This window comes from Nomascus leucogenys, chromosome X (genome assembly GCF_006542625.1).
Source record: "Nomascus leucogenys isolate Asia chromosome X, Asia_NLE_v1, whole genome shotgun sequence".
Taxonomy (NCBI): domain Eukaryota; kingdom Metazoa; phylum Chordata; class Mammalia; order Primates; family Hylobatidae; genus Nomascus; species Nomascus leucogenys.
The window spans coordinates 29,973,575-29,997,048 of record NC_044406.1 but is presented as its reverse complement, the minus strand read 5'-3'; the positions used below and the strand labels follow the sequence as shown (position 1 = coordinate 29,997,048).

Genomic DNA, 23,474 nt, shown 5'->3' with positions numbered 1-23,474 from the left:
AACCATAAAGTTGTATTGTTTGTAGATTTTTTTTAATGACTAAAGGAAGATATTGCAAGTAGTAGAAACAAATAGAGGAGATGGCCCTGAAGGTCAATATAACAGAGTTCACTGCAGAAAAGAGAAACTACTCTAGGTACATTAGACACATATCAAAGTTTTGGAAAGGCTAAAGTAGCAGGTTTTAGACTTGGCTTCGAGGACAGATTTCTAAAACCATATAGAAATGATCCAATAAGAAACTACCGTCTCCGGGGTACCACTGAAGCAATGATTTCAAGAACATACTTTGTAAATGTGAACTGGGAACCAGGAGGTTGAAATCTAGAGGCTACCACTTTTGAAGCTGCTGTTAGCAACTGCCCTTCTCCAGCCAGGAAGCTGGAGAATGAACTTTGGAACTCTGATGTAGGAAATCTCATGTTTCTTTCACTAAGCTCACCAACAGAAACAGCCAAAAGGGGCAGAAAGGTGACCTATACCTCACTTCCACCTTCCAAATCTCTCACAAGTATACACATTTGGCAAAACACTGCCAGATTTAGCAAATAAAAATAATGCATGCAACATACTTACACTTAATAAAAAAAGATTGTGTAGAAAATTTAAATTTAAGTGGGTGCCTTGTATTTTATCTGACAACCCTAACTTATTATATCCTAATTCATAATCAGAACACTAGCTGCATGGAAGTCTGGCAAATACAGTTTTTAATTTCCAACGTGTCCAACTGGAAGGATGGTAAGTAGATTCAGGTGAGCCAGTTCATAGTATTAACCAAAGTAGATTGCCTACCAAGAATAGCTAAAGCCTTTCTGCCCTCAGACACTTATGCTACCATCTGAATATTTTTGCTTTCTTATATTCTTGGAAATCCTATCAATCTATGATTCAGATTGGTTTGGTTTAACTCAGCTTCCTCCTTTTTTTTTTGGAGACAGGGTCATACTCTGTCACCCAGGCTGGAGTGCAGTGGCACAATCATGGCTCACTGCAACTTCGACATCCCTCAGGTGATCCTCCCTCCCACCTCAGCCTCCCAAGTGGCTGGGACTACAGGCACGTGCCACCACACCCCACTACTTTTTGTATTTTCTGTAGAAACAGGGTTTCACCACATTGCCCAAGCTGGTCTCAAATTCCTGGGCTGAAGTGATCCACCCACCTTGGCCTCACAAAGTGCTGGAATTACAGATGTGAGCCACCATGCCCAGCCCCTCTTTTTAAAATACAAAAATCTCCCAGAATGTGAAAGTTGTCAGGCTATACTCTGGGAATAAGATTTTCAACAGATAGGAGAGAATGAGGATTAAAACATAAGGAACTTTGGGAGTAGAAAATACGGGCACCAGGAGGTGGAAGGAGAGGGCAGATGCCCATTTATATCTCCTTTGTTTGGTGTTGGACAAATCCAGGTCTTAAAATAGGAATTATTTATTTTCCATACTTCTTGACTCTTTCATATCCCAAAAGATGCATATTTCCCAAATCATGTAACCCAAAGTCATGCTATCAAAATGATATAAATCATCCATGTTATAGGTTAAATAGCTATATATGTATATGCTGGTCTGAGACATGTATATGACTATTGTATCCGTGGAAATTTGAGTTTGGGGTTCTGGACCATTTATTTGCAAATGATTTTTGGTTAGAGAACTCTTTGTAAGTTGGGGGTTGCTTTTACTTATTTTATGAGTAAAGATGTCAAAAGGATGACTGCTAAATTTGCACTGTGCTAATTCACTATTTAGTGAGAAGAAATATTAGACTAGCTATGAAAAGTAAAACTGCCTCTCCAAAAAGTCAAGGCTGATGAAAAACAGTCATACAAGCACAGTGCCGCTCTTCGGAAACATGGAAACACTTTTTCCTTCCCAATTTTCCCTCAGATTTTCTCTTCCGCATTTAAAACACTTGGGTGGTTCAAGTTTCTAGGCTACTGATTGTAACAGCAAATCAGTAGCAACTGGAAGCAGTGGGATGTTGGGAGAAGTAATAGAGGTAGCTGCTCCCCAAGTTATCCTGGAGGATTTTCCATGGCAATGAAATCAGGTAGTAGAAGCTTGGCTAACTGAGTGTAAGCAAACAGTTCTACTGAGAATGGTGTTGTCTTTTCAATCCGTTTATCTGTGATGGTGATAGTGGGAAGTAGGGGAATTTTTTGGCAGAAAATTTTATCCAAGGTTCAAGGAAGGTTATTTGGTTAAAAGAGGATATTGTTACAGTGAAGTCCAACTTTCCATTAGTTGTTTGCTGTAACAGCAAATTGAACACAGCATTTCACCATCAACAAAGTGAATTTTACAGATTAACATATGTGCCTCTTTTAAAATATATTAGATTTCTAAAGTGCTTTTATTTCAGAGGTATGGGAGGTTCACTTTCTCTTTGAAAGTGTACATTATTTTTCTAGTGTCTTCATCTGCCTACAAAGATGTTATTGTACTTGAAAGCACAGTAACTATTTGATGAGAATTTGTCAGCATCAGTAAAGTCCCTCGAATGATTTCTACTAATTACAGTTTAATTTCATACATTTAATGATATTTTATTTTAAAACACATGAGTTATTTCATAACTCCCAACATCACAAGGATAAATTTTATTCTACAAGCAAAATATTGTGCTAAACGAAATAGTTCATTTAGGCAAAGAAAGGAGCACAGAAAATTAGTGGAACTCTCTGCTGTAAGTAATGTAGACATTACATGGCATATTGAGTCTCCATGAATATTGTCATGTTATGTTTTAAAAAGGTGATTGAACATATGGCATTTAAAAGTTCCAAGTCCTCTTTTAAATGCTTCAGAATCTATTATTTAATGATGATCTTGGATCTCAAAACTGATCTTTTGAAAGATTCTATTTGTCCCATGTGTTAATATGATTTGCCTATCATATGATATGATTATCTATCAATACTTAAAACCAGCAGCCAAGTAAAAAATCAGTTCATATCATTTAATGAATACTATGAGTCAGGATCTGGGTAGGCAAGCTATTTTCGGGTTTGGGAAGTTCCAAAGCTTAAAAATCTTATATCGATTTTACAGTGAAGAAGAAATAGTCTTAGCTACTTTTGAGGTTTCAAACATTGACTACTCAAGGAATATTTCCTTGCTTTCTCAGGCACCAGGCAGTTTTTCAGGAGCAAGCATTCATCCATTCAGGGAATTGTAACCTGTAGTTTCCACGTTTCTAGCAATGTCACTTAAAACCATGAGAATAGGCCATAGGACATAAGGAGCTCAGCTTCTCAGGGCAAGCACATCCTTTCAGCTTTCACCTGGCCATTTGTTAATATTCACTTCCGTGCTCAAGGAGTTTCTTGTTGCCTCTGAGGTCTAAGAGACAGAACGAAGGGAGAAGGGTGCAGAAGTCTAACTCATGTTCATGGACTTATCTCTCCAGTAAAGAGCTTGTTTTATCTTCTTTTATTTATTTATTTTTCTAATGAAGCCATTAGCCTCAAACAAAGCCATGGAATCTTATCAGAGTGAAACCGGGGTCATTCCATAGGCTGGCTGAGTGACAGCTCCACGGCATGTTGATGTATGGCCACTGCACAACAACGCCTTTACCACAACACATCTGCCTTTTAATTACACTTTAAATCTCCTTTGAAGAGATTTTATCATTATGGAAATTGCTCTGTAAATGTGCCCAGGATGAGACCCAATAAAAGTTTGCTGAGAAGAATTGAAGACAGAGGAGATGAATCAGCAGCTAAAACATTACCATCAGACAGAATTTTCTTGGCTGTAGGCAAAACAGCCCATGCAATAGCAGAAAATCTTCATTGACCCAGAGGCGTATTTTCCCTAGATTATTACGGGGCACTCTTGCCTGTAGCACTATCACTTCTTTGATAAGCTGAAGGAAGCGTTCTGCTCTCCAGCTCAGCGGGCCTTTTTCTCCCCAACCTCAGAGCCATCATTTGAATTTATAGTTGCCAAAATGAATAATACAATATTGCCCTTGAGTTCCTGACTTCATGCATGCATGCAGAGCAGGGTTAAGGTTCTTTAAATGAAAGATTGCCTTCTATTCATGAAATAAAGAACACCTCTGCTTTCTTTCCAGAGTCATTTAAAAATATCTGTACCGCTGGGCTATGGAAAGCACATAAGAAAGATTCTTAGGGTAAAGTCAAAATGCTCTTTTCTCTACAACAGGAATTGTCTCATATCTTTGTGTAGCACAGCTGATTTGAAGTTTTCTTTTGAGCACATTCTTAATTATCTTTTCCTTTGATCTTGAACTGTTTCCCTGGGCTACCAGACAGACAGCCTGGAGCCCTACCTCCGCTTTCCCCGCTTTCCCGGCTTTCCCCGAGGTGCAAACTGCTCCGTCCTTCCACAGGCAGGCCCCTGGCTGAATGCACCCTTTTCTCCATGGTTACCCACCCACCTCTCTGTTATTTGTTATTTCCCAAGTGAATGGCAGGTTAAAATGGGAAAATGTCAGGTTATCTGAATGTGGTTAGAGTGAAATCAATTTCCTCATTGCACCCAAGAACTGTCCTTTGACAGGTGTCCTTCCCCAAATCGGGTCATTTTGTCCGTAGGCTCACTGTGAGTAATTCTAAGACAACTAAATAAGTAAAATCACATTTTGGTGCCATTTTCCAATGTATTCTTCTTCCTGGGGGTTTCCCTTTAAAATGGTACTGGAAGGATACGTTGTCTTCACTAATCCATTGTATTTCTTGGAGGTGGAGGTGGAGGTGGAGGTGGCAGTAGCAGAAGCCCATGAAATAATAGGTCATATTTTGTGTTTATAAATATTTCTGCAGGTTTTTGAGGAGAAGATCCATCATTCTTATAAAGGCATTCATGACCTCCGGAAGATTAAGGGCTGTTATGCTAGAACAGTGTTTCATTCTCAAAATGGGGTCTCTGCACTAGCAGTATCAGCATCACTTGGGAACTTGTAAGAAATGCAAATTCTTGAGTTCTACCCCAGACATACAGAATCATGACCTCTGAGAGTGGAGCCCAGCAGCCTGTGTTTTAATAAGCCCTCCGGGTGATTCTCAAGCTCACTCAAGTTTGAGAACCACTGTACTAAGGGAACTACGGATGCATGATGCAAGTTCACGCTCACAGGCACGTGTGAATGACACAAAGAACACAGACACCTGAGAGAGCAAGGAAGAGAACACAGACTGTCTGACTCCCTGCTGGGCCTTCTTTACCGCCCCTATTTCAGGCTACCATGCCCATGAGTGGATGACATGTACCCCCCGACAAAGGTCAACACCACTCTCTACAAGCCCCTTCATAATCCAGGCCCTCCTTCCTGTGCAGCTATATATATATATATATATAGAGAGAGAGAGAGAGAGAGAGAGAGAAATTTTGATCTTACCAGTCTGTCTCTCTTCCCGCCATGGGTCTTCCCCTCTTCCCCCCAGAGTTACTTAGCTCTGATATGTATTCTTATCTCATCTTATCTTCAACTGTGTTCATGTTCTTCCCACTGCTTCAAATTTCACTTTCCCACTTCTCCCCTGGCCAGCTGCTACTCATCCCTCAAGACCCTGATCAAATATCATCGCTTGTATGACGTCATCTGCAAATCTTGGGGGGCAAGGCTAATTGTTATTTGTTCCCACAGGGCTGTGTTCCAGTTTAACATTATCACATGTTATTTTGGTTCATTTATTTGCTCAAGACTTTTTCAGAAGGCTATGGGCTCTTTAAAATAGAGAACTTACATCTTGTAGTTTTAAGAGTATTTTTAGTAAAAGTTTAGAGTGACCCCCATCTTTCTGCCAGCCCGCAAAAGGAAAACATCAAAAAGTGAATGTGTAAAAGGAAGAGAACTCTGACAAAACCAGGCAGAAAGGTTTTTCAGCAAGTCTTTTTATTTTCTATTCGCGATAACATTCATAACTAGGCATTATCCACATTGGTTTCTCGTTCTCCTGTTGGTGAATATTTTTCTGCTAAATCTAAAACCGTATCACAAACTCAAGCAGAGATTTACAACATTGCAACAGCTTTTCTACCCCTGCCTTAGAAGGGTGGATCAAAAACATTTGTCCATGGTAAAGCACCATGGACATGACTTGGTTAACAATTCTCTGTTTTGGTCACCATGAGGCTTCTTCGTTTATACTCAGGGTCAGCGACAATGATGATATGCAGCTACAATTTCTCTTTTCTTACTCAGGGTGTTATGAGGCAGATTTCCACTGTTCTTTAATCGTTATTAAGATGTAGTCCAGGTGCAGTGGCTCACGCCTATAATCCCAGAACTTTGGGAAGCTGAGGCACGTGGATCACATAAGGTTAGGAGTTCGAGACCAGCCTGGCCAACATGGTGAAACCCTGTCTCTACTAAAAATAAAAAAATTGGCCGGGCATGGTGGCAGGCGCCTGTAATCCCAGCTACTCAGGAGGCTGAGGCAGGAGAATCGCTTAAACCCAGGAGGCGGGCAGAGGTTGCAGTGAGCTGAGATCATGCCATTGCACTCCAGCCTGGGCGACAAGAGCAAAACTCTGTCTAAAAAAAAAAAAAAAAAAAAAAAGTCGTTCTCATGTAAAAATTCTTATAATGTAAAATAATCTGTAAAGTCATCCTCTTATCTGTTCTAGTTCTTCATAAGACTTATATAACATGTCATATGGGCATGGAAAGGCCTAAGCCTTCCCAAACCTTGCTCTTTTGGGGATGATTTTCCAAATGTACTCGTTCTCAGTTGAAAAGAGCGTTGCGGCCGGGCGTGGTGGCTCACGCCTGTAATCCCAGCACTTTGGGAGGCCGAGGTGGGCGGATCACGAGGTGAGGAGATCGAGACCATCCTGGCTAACATGGTGAAACCCCATCTCTACTAAAAATACAAAAAATTAGCCGGGCGTGGTGGTGGACACCTGTAGTCCCAGCTACTCGGGAGGCTGAGGCAGGAGAATGGCGTGAACCCAGGAAGTAGAGCTTGCAGCGAGCCAAGATCGCGCCACTGCACTCCAGCCTGGGCAACAGAGCAAGACTGTCTCAAAAAAAAAAAAAAAAAAAAAAAAAAAGAAAAGAACATTGCGTCATTGCATCATGGCACAAGGACACAAAAAATACCCTGGACCTGCTTCAGTGAGATGGTCTAAGGGTCTCTAGCATCTTCTGAACTGAACTGAATGCTTTGGGAAGAATTAATAGATACACGATGTATATTAGTTCGTTTTCACACTGCTATAAAGAACTTCCCTGAGACTGGGGTAATATATTTAAAGAAAAAGAGGTTTAATTGACTCACAGTTCTGTATGGCTAGGGAGGCCTCAGGAAACTTATAATCATGGTGGAAAGCAAAGGGGAAGGAAGCACCTCCTTCACAAGGCAGCAGGAGAGAGAGAGAAAGAGTGAATGGGAAGAGCCCCCTATAAAACCATCAAATCTCAAGAGAACTCATTCACTATCACATGGGAAAACAGCATGGGGGAAGCCACCCCCATGATCCAGTCACCTCCCACCAGGTCCCCCGGGATTACAGTTCTAGATGAGATTTGGGTGGGGACACAAAGCCAAACCATGTCACAATGGAAAGCTCATGAATGGGTTCTAAGAATGAGGAAACGTCCCTTAGCATTTTGCCTACTTTTTTTTTTTTCTTTTTTTTTGAGGCAGAGTCTCGCTCTGTCACCCAGGCTGGAGTGCAGTGGCACGATCTCTGCTCACTGCAAGCTCCGCCTCCCGGGTTCACGCCATTCTCCTGCCTCAGCCTCTCCGAGTAGCTGGGACTACAGGTGCCCGGCAACACGCCTGGCTAATTTTTTTGTATTTTTAGTAGAGACGGGGTTTGACCGTGGTCTCGATCTCCTGACCTCATGATCCGCCCGCCTCAGCCTCCCAAAGTGCTGGGATTACAAGCGTGAGCCACCGCACCCGGCCTGCCTACTTTTCATTTATGACATTTTTTTCCCAGCAAATATGCCAAATGTTACCTACCTTTACATCAATGTCCATATGCATATCCCCTGTCTTCCTCCTTTTCCTCATACATTAGCAAAAGAATAACTTTGTTTTCTCCCCATCACCATTCACCCTATTGTATAAGAGAAGAAAAGCAAAATAGGATGAAAGAACGGTCTAGGCACAGGCACAGAACAAAGAATTTGCTCTACTTGGTAGTAGACAGAAATTAACTCACCAAAGATCACCAGAGAATCAGATCCAATTATATCAGCAGGACTTTAGTTTACATCATGGTACCAGAACCTTCTTTAACATTCAAAACTTATGAATACCTAGAAATAGTTTTAAGGTTAATATCTCTATGCTGTAGGCTAAAGAGTACCCACAAATGAATACAGTTGTGTCTGATGAGTATCAGTGATTATTTTGGAAATTGTCCTGCTATTTAAAATGAAAAAAATAGAAATGTCTTAGATTTTCATATCATTAACCTATTCTAAACAATTACATCAGTGTAGGGTTGTTTTGTGGTTGCGTGGGAGTATTATGAGGTTTTTGGGGGGGAAAGTGGGGGATGGAATGAAGTTGTTGTTTGCATTTACAACCCTAATAATTAAAACAAGCCAGAGGAAATTAGCTACATGGCTGTTGTGATTTCTAGTGTATGATCAAAAATAATTATGGCACTTTGCCATATGTTCTTGCCTTCTTCTTACATATTGCTATTGGGAAAAGATGAGACTTGACATTAACTAATTGCTTTTTTCTAATATACAACCTTGAACCACAGTGATTCTCTAGAGGACAAAAAATAGCTTAGTGACAAAGAGATTCCAGAAATAAGAGCTTTTCGAGCTTTTAACTCTATATATAATATAGACAAATAGCACAGATTAATATAACCAAATATGTATTGGTCCATGGGAAGAGAGTTACCTATTTGAAGAATAGGAATGTATTGTGTTCATTTAGAACCATTCAGAAACATCAATGATATTAGTTCTGAGTTGACGAAGGATAGGTTTTTAAAAACAATACCTAATTGGAAAGTTATTCAGTTGCTGACCATTCCTATCAGAGCATCACAGTGCTCTGAAACTAAATATCTCACAGATGCCTTAATGAGTTATTATAATTATGTTGCTGTGATACATGTGGCCCAAGTCAGAAGTCACTTGCTTTGTATTTAATGGATGGGGAAGACATTGGAGCTTGGAGGGAAGAGAATAAAAAGAACCTAGTTTCAGAAAGATCTATGCTTTAACCCTGCTTCTGCCACATAACAACAACTCTATGATTTGTATAAGTTACTTTACCTCTCAAAGTCATGGTTTCCTCAATAGGGGATAAAGAAGGCCTATTTCATAGAGTTGGTGTAAAGGATTTATAAGGGCTATAAGTATTAGTTCCTGCCCTGTTTCATCCCCCTACCCTACCCCCACCCCTCATCATGGCTCTGCAATAATAAATATGTCTCAGAGTTGGAAAGACCCATCTGGTCTTTCTCAGATAGGGTAGTTTTCTTCAAACAGACTGATTCCTGCACATAAAGTATAATATAAAACCAAAAGTACCTTCAACATTGTAGACTTTTCACATGTGGCTGTCTCTGTGACTTAAATGTACAATCTAGAGTTTGCATGTTAAGGTCTTTCGAGATTACTGTGGGCACTGATCTGAAAGATGTCTCATGCAGGAAATGCTCACCCAATTATGAGCACTGAAGCTGTATAGCAATATCAGAAATAATATTGCAGCACAGCGTTTTATATGGATTTTAGATACAGTATTAAAAAAGAAAACTCAGCCTGTCTTAAGACTTGTTTTCTCTTTCAACACCAGAATTAAAAAGCATGCCATTGTAAACTCTATGTGCAGAGCCAATTGAATATCAACATCAGTTCTCCACTGGGTCCACGGCTTCTTTTTAAAAATATCTGAAGCACTGTTACTCTACCCACCTTTTCTCAGGAAATTGTGTCCTTTAGAACTCACACCCATATAGTTTAGGAATGCTTGATAGGGTATATTTTAGGTGGGAGTTGCCTGTGCCTATATGGAGCTTTGATGTCAATGCCCTTGTCATTTGGTGTCAATGGTTTTGTCATTCTAATTTATTTGGCCCCAAGGTGTGTGTGTGTGTGTGTGCGTGCATGTGTGTGTTTGAAACACAGCGTATGTATTTTTTTCTTACTCCTTGAGAAATAGAACTTTAAATAACATTTCTATCTTTAAAATGTACTTGTGAATAGTTATCACTTTCCTGAATTCTACCTTCCAAAGGTAGGACAAGAGAAGGGTGGAATTAAATCGCACATGCAGCTATTTTTATAACTCATGAGCACTCGATGGTAGCATCCCTCTTCTTTACCTTCTCTCTGATTCTGGAGCCACTGCTGTTTTGGTTCCTGAATGGCTGGGACTGCCTGTCCGCTAGACTTCCTGCGTTGACTCTGACCCTGCTACATTTACCCTGAACACCATCCTCTCAATAATCATTACCAAATACTATTTTCACAATGTTACACCTTTACACAAGAAACACAGTAGAATATTATCCTTATAGAATCAGATATAATCTCCAGGCTGCATTCTAGGCTCTCATTGGCTACACTGTACCCTTTGAACCTGAACGTCCTGAGAACTACCTCTTAGCTCCTGCCTGTAGCTCTGGCTCCCATCTTCATGCACTAGGTATTCATTTTCTTTTGAACGGCCTCATGTCTTCTCTGCTAGCAGGATTGGAGTCATGGCAGAAAGTGAGATGGGGACTAGAAGGATGCAACATTAATGAAACCTCACGATAAGGTTAGGCATTGGGTTAGGTACTTGGTTGGTCTACTCACATCATCTCATCTAATCTTTGCCAAAACCTTAAAAGGTAGGTATTATTGGCCCTACTTATAGACATACAATAGGTACTTAATGCATGTTTTTGTGATGAATAAATATTCAGAGAATTTTTGCGTTGTGACTGGAAGAAAAGAAACTGGGAAAAACAAGACGTGGATGAGAAAGATACCTCTCATCTTACTTCCGACCTAGTATATCTTAAATGAACTCATCAGTTTTAAAAAGTAATTTTAAGAATGGAGTCAGAGGATCAGACAAGGAGAGAAAGCATCACGTATTACCAGAGTTCGGGATTGCTTAAGGCGGTTTGACAAATGGGATTTTGCTCAGTGTCCTCCAGGGGTAATCCACCCTAGGCCAGGCATTTTTAAAGATTAGATTTTGAAATAAAGCTTTGCACTTGGGAATATACTGAGGCAAGAGACCATATCCCTTCTCTCCGCTGAGAGAGCATATCCCTTCTCTCTGCTGTTGTAGTGCTTAAGTGTGAGAATTTTCGAATGAGATATGAAAGCAAAGACAACAAACCCTGCAGGATAATAGTCTCTGAGGACTTTAATAACAGCCATTTGTAAAGCAAAGCCTGTGGACTCCTAAATCCACAGCTGCTCGTTTAAGATGCAACGCAATGCAGTGGACCTGAAAACATACTCCTTATATACCTAGGGCAACCAGGCTCCAAGCCAAACAGCAGTCCTCAGATTAACTCTTGTTTCTCTTGGGACGACAACTCTGCTGCTTTTAAAGGTGTTGCATGGCCACATATAGAATAAGAAGGAAAAACACAGTCACACCCTCTTGTGAATCTGTATCCAACTGCATTTTCTGATCTAGTCAGGAACCTCCGGTGGTTAGATTAGAATCCTGATAAGGCTAAGACTGTGGGTCCAATTTCTTCCTATGGATTCTTCACAAAAAATTTGTTAGGAAAGATCACTTTGAGTCTTTGTTTTTTGGCTTGTTTTAATTCCCAATCCATAATAGACTGATACTTTTGTAACACGCAATAAAAATGAATTATTTTAAAAATTACAAATACCAGACATACAAAATTTAAGCCCATGCTTTTTATTTTTAGATTGCTGTCCACGTTTCTAAAGATTGACTCTCAATTTCTGTTCTTAGGTCTTCATAATAGAATATCTGTTTCTGTGTGTGTATATGTATGAGTGTATGCAAGTGTGCTCCAAAAGCTCTACTATTTAGAGCTCATGTTTAATGAGTCATTTTGGATAACCAGTCTAACGGAGTTCTACTTTCATATAATTGTTTTTGTTTTATTTTTATTTAAATCATTAACACCTTTTCAAAACAACTGTATCAAATAAAAGTCATTTGGTCATTTGAAGCATTTACGTACACTGCTTTCTTCTTAAACAGATTTTATTGAATGTAAATCTGCTTTCCCTGGCTAATTCAGCAGCATCATCATGAGCATTAACTATTTTGCTTCACTATAAAGCGAGGTGATGCCTTCAAGGGGCTGCTAATGCATGGAGAGCTGTTAGTTTCCACACTGTGTGACCCTGGTCAATTATGCGTGCCCGTGGCTCCTTTTACACCTTTCTGATTCTCTGTAAGGTGTCACTTCTTCCTACTCTCAATTTAGCCACTTAGGATAATTTCTTTCCTATTTTGAATTGTGTGTTCCTGACCTTCTACGTTCTTAGAAATCAGACCACTTTTTTCCCATCAAGCTAATTTAAATTAGATAAAAATTATCAGTAAGGAGGAACTAATGGCCTTATAATTATTCATATACTAACTGCTTTCAGAAAAGCCTAGAGATGATCTGTCTATAATAAAATTTTTAAGGCGATTTGGTCACTTATTGTTATTCTTTCTACGCCATTGTGTTTGTTTCCTTCTCAGCTATATTAAAATAGGGAAGTTTTCATTTGCTGAGTCCTATTTTAGAGACCAATAATTCCATTTACATAGGAAAGGAAATATGTGGATGCGATTATTCACGATGTTCTAGAATAGTATCACAGCCATCTGCTTAATGGTTAATAAAATGGTTAATAATAAAAAGAAGGGTACAGCACTAATTCTTGATATCTCCCTTCTTTATTTTTCTTCTAGTAAAACATCCATAACTTTTCCTATTCTTCCCCAGTTGTATTATTACTTATGAGCACCGTGGATCATTCTACTTGTTGAATGAAATAGTACGAATTTAATATTCAATAATCTTGTCTTTGTACTTTTCATTATAAACTTTTATTCTCAGTGGCTTCCTAAAGGAAGACTTTATTCTACTTGGTTTAAGCAGTTGGTCTGCATTCTACCTATTTCTCTCAGTGCTCATTTTCCATTCCAGTCAGGTTGTGCAATTCATTGTCCCTGCTCATAAACCAAATTCATTTCACCTTTACTCCATTCCCGTGCTATTCTTTTTACCTGGAATATTTTCTTTTATTCCCCTTTCTCAATCGTATACATCCCTTAAGGCTCAAGCCAAGTCCCGTAACTTCATGAAATCTATTTCTACCATCTGATTTCCACATGGATTATCTTGTAATAGTAAGCCCTGCATTCGCTATTATTTATTAAAGACCTCTCGTGTTCTGGACGCTATTCAAAGTATTTTACAAAAATTCCATGTAATATTCAAAAAGTTCAGCAGATATCTATTATTATTTCATGTTTAGTGAAACCAAAGTAATTAAAGAGTTTTCATCATTATGTGGCTAATAAGGGAAAGCGAAGAGAAGAGTCAAACCTATGTCTGTTTAACCGCACTTTGCCATGAGTTTTCTCTGGAAGCTGAGAAAGGAGATTCACAACAGGAGTAGATGAGAGTCAGATAAGAAGGAAGTGTGGAATTTGAAAAAGCCCTTCAGAAAACGGGATCTCCCCTACTCCTAAAACTGCTATACTGTGAACATATTGCTTGTCTCATAACTGAACTTTTTTGGTACTCCCAGCTGAAATTTGCTCTATAATTGTACAGAACTTTAGGCCAAATGTTTCTCTTATGGGGACACACATTATTTGTTTCGTTTGCACTCATTTTCTCAACTACTTTGTGTTTTCTCTTGTTGTATTGGATGCATCTCTGTCCACTGCTACAAATCTGTTTAATAGTCTTTATATTAATAAGACCATGAAATTGCTCTTCGCGTGCTGAAATCATTATCCTTTATTTTCTAATGGCAGCGCTAGATTGCTAAAAATTTAGGTAGTAGCATTATTAATAGGAAAAACTACCACCAACGACTAAACTTGAAAGGTAATACAGCCTAGTGGCTAACAGCACAATCCCTGAAGTCTGACTGCCTAGGTTCTAAATCTTGCTGCATTTATTAGCTGTGTGACCTTGGGCATTTTTAGTTAACCTTACAGTAGTTTCATGATCTTATATGGAGAATGAAGATAATAGAAGCCCCTACGCTAGAGGGTTGTTGAGAGGAGAAAAGGAGCTCATGTATATACAGTGCTTTGGACAGCACCTGATGTATAGTAAGTTTCATGTATGTTGTTGCTCTTGCTGCTGCTGCTGCTGCTGCTGCTATGGTTTTTGTTACATAACAAATACCTTTTCCCCTTTGTTCATTTGTCATTGCTTTTCCTAAAGACTACAATCACAAAAAAGAAGAAACAAATTAGAGAGCATACAGTGAATGCAGTAATGAAGGCTCGAATGATCTTTTCTAGTTAAGTCAGAAGTGAAATAAAACTATCCAGAAATTTCTATGAAAATTATCCTTTGTCCAGATTGGCTACCCTCTGAGAACTCCACTTGAGTCTCCATATCGATCTTTTGCTTTTTTGTGCTACCTGAGTCTGAGGTTTAGTCTTTAAATGATGAGTTTAGACAAATATCACTATGGTAGTTTTATATTAATTATATTAATATTATATTATATTATATTAATATTATATTATATTATATATAATGTATATTCCTTCCAGCTTGCCCTGCATTCCCAATCTATGACTCATGCTGCCTTATTGATACTGAAAAATCTCCACTACAGCATGCCAGCTTTTGAAAGAGAGCCTTGGGTTCTTCCCCAGTACTTACCTTCCTTTTAGGGCAACCTATCTGAGTCCTGTAGCTTGACAGATTTCCTACCAGCCTGCCATCCCAAAGGAACATGGATGAACTATATTTATGCTGATGTGTCAAGTCATTTCTTGGTATGGTTCATAGTAGTCCACATGGCTCTTGTAGACAAAGAGATGAATTACTGATGGCAGAATTTCTGTTCTGGCAGCAGGGAAATTTGTAGAAAGGAGACCTTTTCAGTGTGAACATTTTTTGCTCACAGGTGGTCCAGGATGCCCAGTGCTAAATGAGAAGTGAAAAGAGCAGTCAGGGCTGGGCGCGGTGGCTCACGCCTGTAATCCCAGCACTTTGGGAGGCCAAGGTGGGTGGATCACGAGGTCGGGACATCGAGACCATCCTGGCTAACATGGTGAAACCCCGTTTCTACTAAAAATACAAAAAACAAAAAAAATTAGCCAGGTGTGGTGGCAGGCACCTGTAGTCCCAGCTACTTGGGAGGCTGAGGCAGGAGAATGGCGTGAACCCAGGAGGCAGAGCTTGCAGTGAGCCTAGATCGCGCCACTGCACTCCAGGCTGGGCAACAGAGCGAGACTCTGTCTCAAAAAAAAAAAAAAAGAGCAGTCAGAATTCAATTTTTCATTCAGAACAAATCAATCCACATGGGTAAATATTTTATCAAACTCAAGAATGCTGTCTTTCAGGGTGCTTTTCCCTCAACAGTCACTTATTTCCTCTTGCAAGTAGTATCTTCGTTCAGGTTCAGTGACTACTGTGTATTATGTCCAATGCTTCTGGCAAGTGGGTTGGTGGAGGCAACCCAAGATCTTCTAGAATCAAGAGAATTGGATCCATTTCCCAGTTCTAACACTTATCAGCTATATGACTTTTAGGCAAGTCAGTTAAACATCTGAGTCTCAGTGCTCTCATCTGCAAAACAGGAAATGTGATGTACTTCACAGAGCCAGGGGGAGGAATAACTAAGGTGGTGTATTTGTACGTGCTTTGTAACCTGTAAAGCCCTTTACTGTACACGTGTCATTTATAGCTCTATGTCACCATCATGACCTAGAAAAGCAGTACTGACAGAAGACTTACCTTCTTGCCAATGCTAAGATAACTTTAGCCATTTCTGCATTTCTAAAGGAAGGAGTCTTTGTCCCAGTATCTGTGAAGACTTGGCAGGAATTCCCATCGGTATTTAGTTGGTAATATAAATGAATTAAACAAAAGTGCACACTAGGTTTTAGGAAAATTAAAGATAGAACTATCATTTGTACTCCTCTTACATTTCCCAAAGTGCTAAAACTAGACAATAAATCAGTCCTCAATAAATACTTGTTTATCAATTTTATATTCATTTATTTGTTGATAATATAACAAAGATGTTTATATGCAGTATAATATATATGGCAAAGATGAAAAGTAGCAAATTCGTGAATCAACATCCAATTTATGCTTGACAAGACAAAGAAAGTGTTGATGACTTCACGGTATACATAACCTTAAGGAACTCGTGATTGAGCCTGGGTCTCTGCTATCAATGTAGGATATAAAAATTCAAATGTACTATCCTTTATATGTATGTTAATGTAGTACACATAGAAAACTGATGCTACTAGTGAAAATACTTTATTTTCTTGAACAACTAAAAGTTTGTCTTTAATCCCCTAAGTGCATACACAAAAGGAAAGTACTGTACAAATCAAATACAACAGAAGAAGTAAAGTAAAAGACAAGTGAAGGAATTATCTGGAACTTAGATCTGGTTGGCTTTTTCTCCTGAAGTACTTAGATGAATTAACTCACTTTTCTCTTTTGCTGAAGAAGTGCAAATTAGGCAGGCATGTTATTCCATGTAGGCAAAAGGAAAAAAGAAAGAAAAAGATAAAATGGCTGTATATTTGACCAAACTTCGTTCGGCAAGAATCCCAATACTAACCTTCTACCATCTAAACTAGTTTCAAAATCAGGCTATATCCTTCCAGTACAAACTGGGTTTTGATGGGACAGAGATACTACTCAGTCTCTTTCAGTATTTCCCTTCTTTCAACTTCTGATGTGGTTCTATCCATATTCCCCTGCCTGTCTCCCAGTCAAAGAGAATGGGACACAACTCTAGAGTCCATCAGTGATGCTTTAGCTGCCAACAATAGTGACAATAGACATTCATTGTCTGTCTGCCTTACTTGTGCAACATTCAAAATTCTGCATCTTAAGAGGCTGTGGCTGAAAACATGAGCCAGTTCTTCAGAATTTCTAACATGTTATTTCTGCCACTTTCTCCCTTACTTTAGCAGAGTAATTTAATTCAATTTGAGAGAGAGAGAGGAAAAAAAAAACTTTTCTAGTTACACAGATCAATCCAATTGTTTGGAGCTTCAGAATGAATTTTTAAACTTGTTGAACAGAAGCATACAAATCTCTAAGAGCAAGTCAGATAATATACAAAGCCTCCATTCATTGTGTAGGCAGAAAGGAATGCTGGTACCCGGCAGCTCTCTGAGGAATGTTCCCTTGGCTTTGACTGTTCTGCTGGGAACAAGGAGGGAAACACACATATAAAATGAATTTATAATGTCTCTGGCTTGTAATGGCAAAATGATAAGAAAAGTTGGCTGTTTAATATAAACTGTCAGTTGCATATTCCAGGCCTCCTCTCTTTGAGGTTCCTCCCACATCCACACGCCTGGCTACTGTTTAGTGCAGAGTACAAAGTGGCCGTTTATTATTATTGACTGGTGAGGCCTGTGCTCCAAAATTCATTCTGTCAACAGAATGTAAGCAAAGTTGGCATTTTAAAGCAGGGCTCTTTCAGTTTCTGGGTTTTCTCAGGATTGCTATGCAACAGGATCAGTGCTGTAGTCCCCGGTTCAAGCTGAAAATGTTACACAGGAAGACATACCATGTAAAGGTCAGATTCTTCTACTATAATAATTTTCTTGATCTGTGTATATACAAGTGAGGTTGAATGCATAACCTCTTATCATAACTCTTACCGAGGTCCTGTGTACTTTCCACCTGTCAAGCCTAAAAATATGTATTAAATGGGAAATCATAACTAATAAATGTATGATGCTATACTATATGTATGATGCTATAATACCAAGGTGAACTTAATGTGTGTTGTCAAGAAGATTCTCTCTCCCATGACAGACTCCCAGGAATGTGCTGGTGCTGTGGACGAAGTACAATCTTGTTTATTAGTCTCTCCACGCTTTTATGGTCAGAGTTAACTCTACAGATTACTACGTAAATAGAAAATACAACTTGATCCATATAGTAATGAAATTATTGGCACTGGGGTACACTTTATCATAGAATTTTATTGCCTGTCACTTCCATAAAATAATACATTTTGTCCATAGACTAGAACATATAACTTGTGAACTTTATAAAGTTATAAATACATTACTTTCCAACTCATAATGGCAAGGAATAAATTTATTACACCTAATAAGATGCCCACTTTAAATCTACATAATAACAGGAGAAGGCACTACACCAAGAAAAGGGATTTGAGATGTATCTTCTTGTTAGTTAGCCTGATTGAAATGTCTTTTGAACTAATAATTATTTATTTTTTGCAATTCTCCAAATTCACATTCATCGCTTGTTTCCTTTGTTTGGTAATTCTGCACATATTCTTCTTCTTGCTGTCCTATAGGACCTCCAAGGTGAAATTGAAGCTCACACAGATGTTTATCACAACCTGGATGAAAACAGCCAGAAAATCCTGAGATCCCTGGAAGGTTCCGATGATGCAGTCCTGTTACAAAGACGTTTGGATAACATGAACTTCAAGTGGAGTGAACTTCGGAAAAAGTCTCTCAACATTAGGTAGGAAAAGATCTGGAGCAAAAAGCCACAAATGAATTAAAATGGCCAAATTTTCCTCATTGTCTTAGCACAAGTAACTACTATCTCACATGTCTATGTAAATCATCCAGTTTCAGAGTGATTCACTTTATTTTGAATAAATGAATCATTTATTTGCTTGGTATGGAGATGATACTTGAGGATTCAGATTAGATTAAAATGGTGATGTTTTATAAACATAGGAGACATGCATATTAAGACATTAGAGTGAATTTAAATGAGGAGTGCAGCTATTCTAATTTCATAAATTTCTCTCGGCATATCACAGGGTTATACAAAAAGTGATAAAAAATTAACGGATATGTATTATGGAATTATTTTTGGCATTAGTCTAAATGCATACCAGAGGACAGTCTTTAAAAACCTTTATAACACATTATAATTATATAATATAAAACCTGTAACACATTATAATTAACAGTTTAGAGGAGATAGCTCCTACAGTTAAAGAGAGCCTATAGCAACTTCCTGTCTTTTGCTTCCTCTCAGATATTGTTAAAACACATCCTCTGTAAACTAAGCTTTTAGTTGTACTATACTCACATACTTTATATTTTGCCCCCTTCTATGTGCCAGCTTTCTTTTGAGAAGTTAGTTAATGGATGCATCATAGCATCTTTGTAAAAAGGGCAGAGGGAAGTTCTTGTTATACCAGTTTTGCAATAGTTCCGTGGAGGAACAAAAGGATAGAGATAGTAAGTAAAATGCCCATTGTAACTTAAATGATCTAGCAAGGGCAGGGAATGAAAGCCAGGCTTTCTGCTTTCTAAGCAGTTGCCTTTCTTAATTAATTTCTCTTTATTAAAAATATTTTGTCCCTTTCTTCTGTGTCTAGAGAAAAAGTGATAATGAAGGCAGGCAGAAGATGACCAAATGGACTTAATAATAGTTATGGGAGTGTGCACTAAATGGTGGGACTAGTTACTACCTCTAGGTAGAAAGATTACAGAAGGGAGACTTTTTTCTTCTTTATAGTTCTTCTAACTTGTCCAAAATTTTAACATATATACTTCTATAAGGAGGAAAATCTTCTTTTTTATTAATTCAGAAGCACTATTGTAAATGTCTGCATCAAGTATGAAATAATGATAGCAACTAATATTTACATGATGTACCTACATACCACGCAACGCCATAAGCACTTTCCATTCACTGACCGGTTTGATGCTCTCAGCAACCCTAAGAGGTAGATTTTATTGTTAAATTCTTTTTACCTTTGAAGTAAGTGAGGCACAGAGATGCTAAATAATTTCCTTATGGTCACTTAGCAAGTGGAAGATACAAGATGAAAACAGGGAGTCTGGGCCGGGCGTAGTGGCTCACGCCTGTAATCCCGGCACTTTGGGAGGCCGAGGCAGGTGGATCACGAGGTCAAAAGATCAAGACCATCCTGGCCAACATGGTGAAACCCCGTCTCTACCAAAAATACAAAAATTAGCTGAGCATGGTGGCATGCCCCTGTAGTCCCAGCTACTCAGGAGGCTGAGACAGGAGAATCGCTTGAACCCTGGAGGTGGAGGTTGCAGTGAGCCGAGATCGCACCACTTCACTCCAGCCTGGGCGAAAGAGTGAGACTCTGTCTCACAAAAAAAATAAAAGAAAAAAAAAAAAAGAAAAAGAAAAAGAAGCCAGGGAGTCTGACTTCAGAGTCTAAACTTTTAACCACCATATGATACCATAGCATATAACGAAAGAAGGAAACTTCTACAAAGAAATGCATACTAATTGAAAGGATGAAATAGAGAGTAGATTTTTTCTAGGAGTAAAAAAGGATTTGTTTTTATGAGAAGTAGATTGCTAGGAGTAGAACAGGGTTTATTTTTATGTATAAGGTGTTTTTTTTTTTTTTTCCACAAGTCTGCACCCTGGCTTCCCAGACATTGTTCCTTATGTCCCCATTTTTATATGAATTTTGTATCAACTTGGTGGTGGTACGCTGGGAGCAACAATGGCAATAGCATTTTCAAAGATGGGGAGGCTCTATTAGCTTTCTACAGCTTAAACTCTTAAGAGAGGTCAGTATGTGTGATGACGTAGGCCACTTTCATAACATTCGTCATTAAAAAAGAATGAAAATGTGAGAGGAAAAAATATTGGCAGGTAAAGTTAAGTTATTCTTTTCTGCACAAAAGAAAAAGCAAGGTGCTATAATTGTTCCGAGTGTCACTTAGTGCCTTTTCTGTCCCTCACGTGAACCTGATAAAATAAAAGGAGAATTGAAAGTGGCAAACAGCATGTCAGCCAAAATATGGACTCTTCATTCTCAGCAGTTTCCCATATGTCAGCTACCGCAGTTTAATTCTTGCTGTCATTAATCGGGTAGAAAACAGTTACCTTAGCTTATCTAAGGTGCTGCCAATTCTAGAATTTAAATATTCAGATCAATGGTTTTGGCTTTTATACAGGATATGTTAGAAGCCCTCATAAAAAGCAAAGAAGTAATTCTCCACATCAAAGCAATTTAGCTTATTTCCTGACACTTGAATGAAATTAGGGTATTGGTCAATCTATAGCAAATGGCAGGATTCAGTTGAGAGAAGTACAGTATAGGCAGTAATTAGGGGTGATTATGAAATAGGATAGAATAACACTGGAAGAGTTAGATATAGAACCATTAGTGGCACTGATAAACCTGCATTATGAATCTTGTCACTTCTTCCATGGGGGTTATTTTAAAATGAAAAGTTGCCACAATTAAAAAATAGTTTCAATGATATCCTGGAAAAATAGTCCTGTGTTTGCCCAAGTTATAACATATTATAAAAATTTACAGTTGGTTCATTGTTTTGTGAGGGATTCTGAAACTGCTCTTATATTTCGAAAAAATAAAACCGTTAGTGTTTTATTTCCCAGGTGTCCATTTTTAAAGAAACAAAATTGAATTTAAATCCAAATGATTTTGAAGTTTCCGTTTGTATTCCATTGGCTCATAAGACGTATCCTTGTGCTTCCAAATACAAATCCATATTGTATCGTTTTCCTTCCATTTATTTTTCTTCTGCCATACATCTTTTCTCTTCCTGTGGTTAAGATTCTTATTTAAGTCATCATGTTATGCCATGTTGATACATTTACAAGAATACTCTACCTTGGACGCTGTTTATATCATATTACTCTTTTGTTCGAAGCTTCAATCTTGCAGGTCTCCATATCTCCCTCATTCATTTATTTGTTTGTTCATTCAACAAACATTTAATGAATGCCTACTATGTACTAGGCACTCTTCTGGGCACGGAGGATGCAACCATGAATAAAACATACCAAAAAAATCACTGCTCTAATGAAGTTATATTTAATCATTAGAATCTAGTAGACCCTTCTCTCTCTGCCAACTGTGCCTAATAAGTCCTTGCTAACCCCTTCTCTTCTCTGTTCTTTTTCTGCCTCCAGTTCCTTTCTCACCAAGCATCATTCTGTTACTCCCCAACATAGAGTCTCTGAGCCAAGAGAATCAATAGATTCTATTTTCTAACCCCATTCCTACTCTCCAACAATTTCCTCACTCTCCCATATGAGTATGTACCCTTGCTGGTTCTCACAGTTGCAACATTCTCTCTCCTCTTATTCTCCAAATTTTGATTCATATTCCATAACGAATCTTTTCTTTTCTGGCTGTTTCCTCACTAGGTCTTCCCAATACTATTCTAAGTTACACTTGATAACATGTTTCTTCAGGTGTTCAAGAGTTGCTTTATAGGGCTATGCTTACTGCCTCCAGCTAACTTCTATGAATACAAAAATGTCAAACTCGAAATATGTGAGTATGGTAGAGTAGAAAGACATGGGTCAGCAGCTGGGCAACCCAGTTTCCCTTCTGTTCTGTTCTGTCACTAACTGTCTTAGCATATAATCTTGATCAAGTCACTTAACTGCTTCAGACTTCAATGTTCTCCTTCACTGAAATGAAGAGTTTGACCAGAAACATGAACAGTCTCTTCCAGTTCTCTTGCAGTTGTACAATTTTATTCTTTTAGTTCTGCAATCACACTTTATGCACCTGGAAAATTGTTTAATTTTTCTACCTTGGTTTTCTTAATTAAAATAGAACTGATTGATTTAAAAGGCATTGTATAAAGTAAATAAGATGTCTTTGAGAGAAAAGAAATGTAACTGAAATTGTATAACCCTATCTCATAATTTAATTCAAGAAAATTACATGCTATCATTCTACATGCATTATCACATCACATGTTGGCCAAGAGGTATAAGGAAGAAAAGTAAGTAGTCAGTGATAATTTAAGTTCCATCAAACAAAACAAAAACATTAACTGCTTTAAGTGGGAGAAAAAGGGAAAATTATTTACTTAAATGTACACACACATGCATACACACACAGTTACTAATGACATTATCCAATATTAAGATGGTAATTAGTCAAAGAAAGTGTTTTTCATTCCAAAATTCCATATCCACAATCCTTGCATTTTTAATATTAGAATATTAATAACTTGAGAAGTGGTCAAGTCAATTTTTTACATAAGAAATATATATGAAGATTTCAATTTAGTCTACTACTAGATTATTTTTCCAGATCATTGTATATACTATTAACTATGAAAATCACATAATATGTTGTCAACATAATTTCAGCAGAATTTACATTATGTGAGATTTTTATATTTGGCAGAAAAATTTGTAAATGTTATATAAAATATTCACATTTATACAATTCTGAACATTAAGAGGCAAGGACACTGACATTATATAGTCTGTAGAAGCAATAAATCTATTGGGGAGTACTTGCTATTAGAGGTTAGAATAGTTAGTGTCTTTGTATAATGGAGAACAAAGGAAGGGCAAAAAGAGGTGGGGTCT

General features: G+C 38.2%; 1 protein-coding gene across 2 annotated transcripts in view; it reads left to right on the top strand.

Moving 5' to 3' along the window:
- DMD (dystrophin) overlaps positions 1-23,474 on the top strand; it is a 1,770,560-nt gene that overhangs the window by 1,353,571 nt on the left and 393,515 nt on the right. For both annotated transcript variants that reach the window (XM_030807549.1, XM_030807550.1), the window contains one exon: positions 18,448-18,620. In XM_030807549.1, coding sequence (XP_030663409.1) covers positions 18,448-18,620 — 173 coding nt within the window. The remainder of the gene's footprint in view (positions 1-18,447; positions 18,621-23,474) is intronic.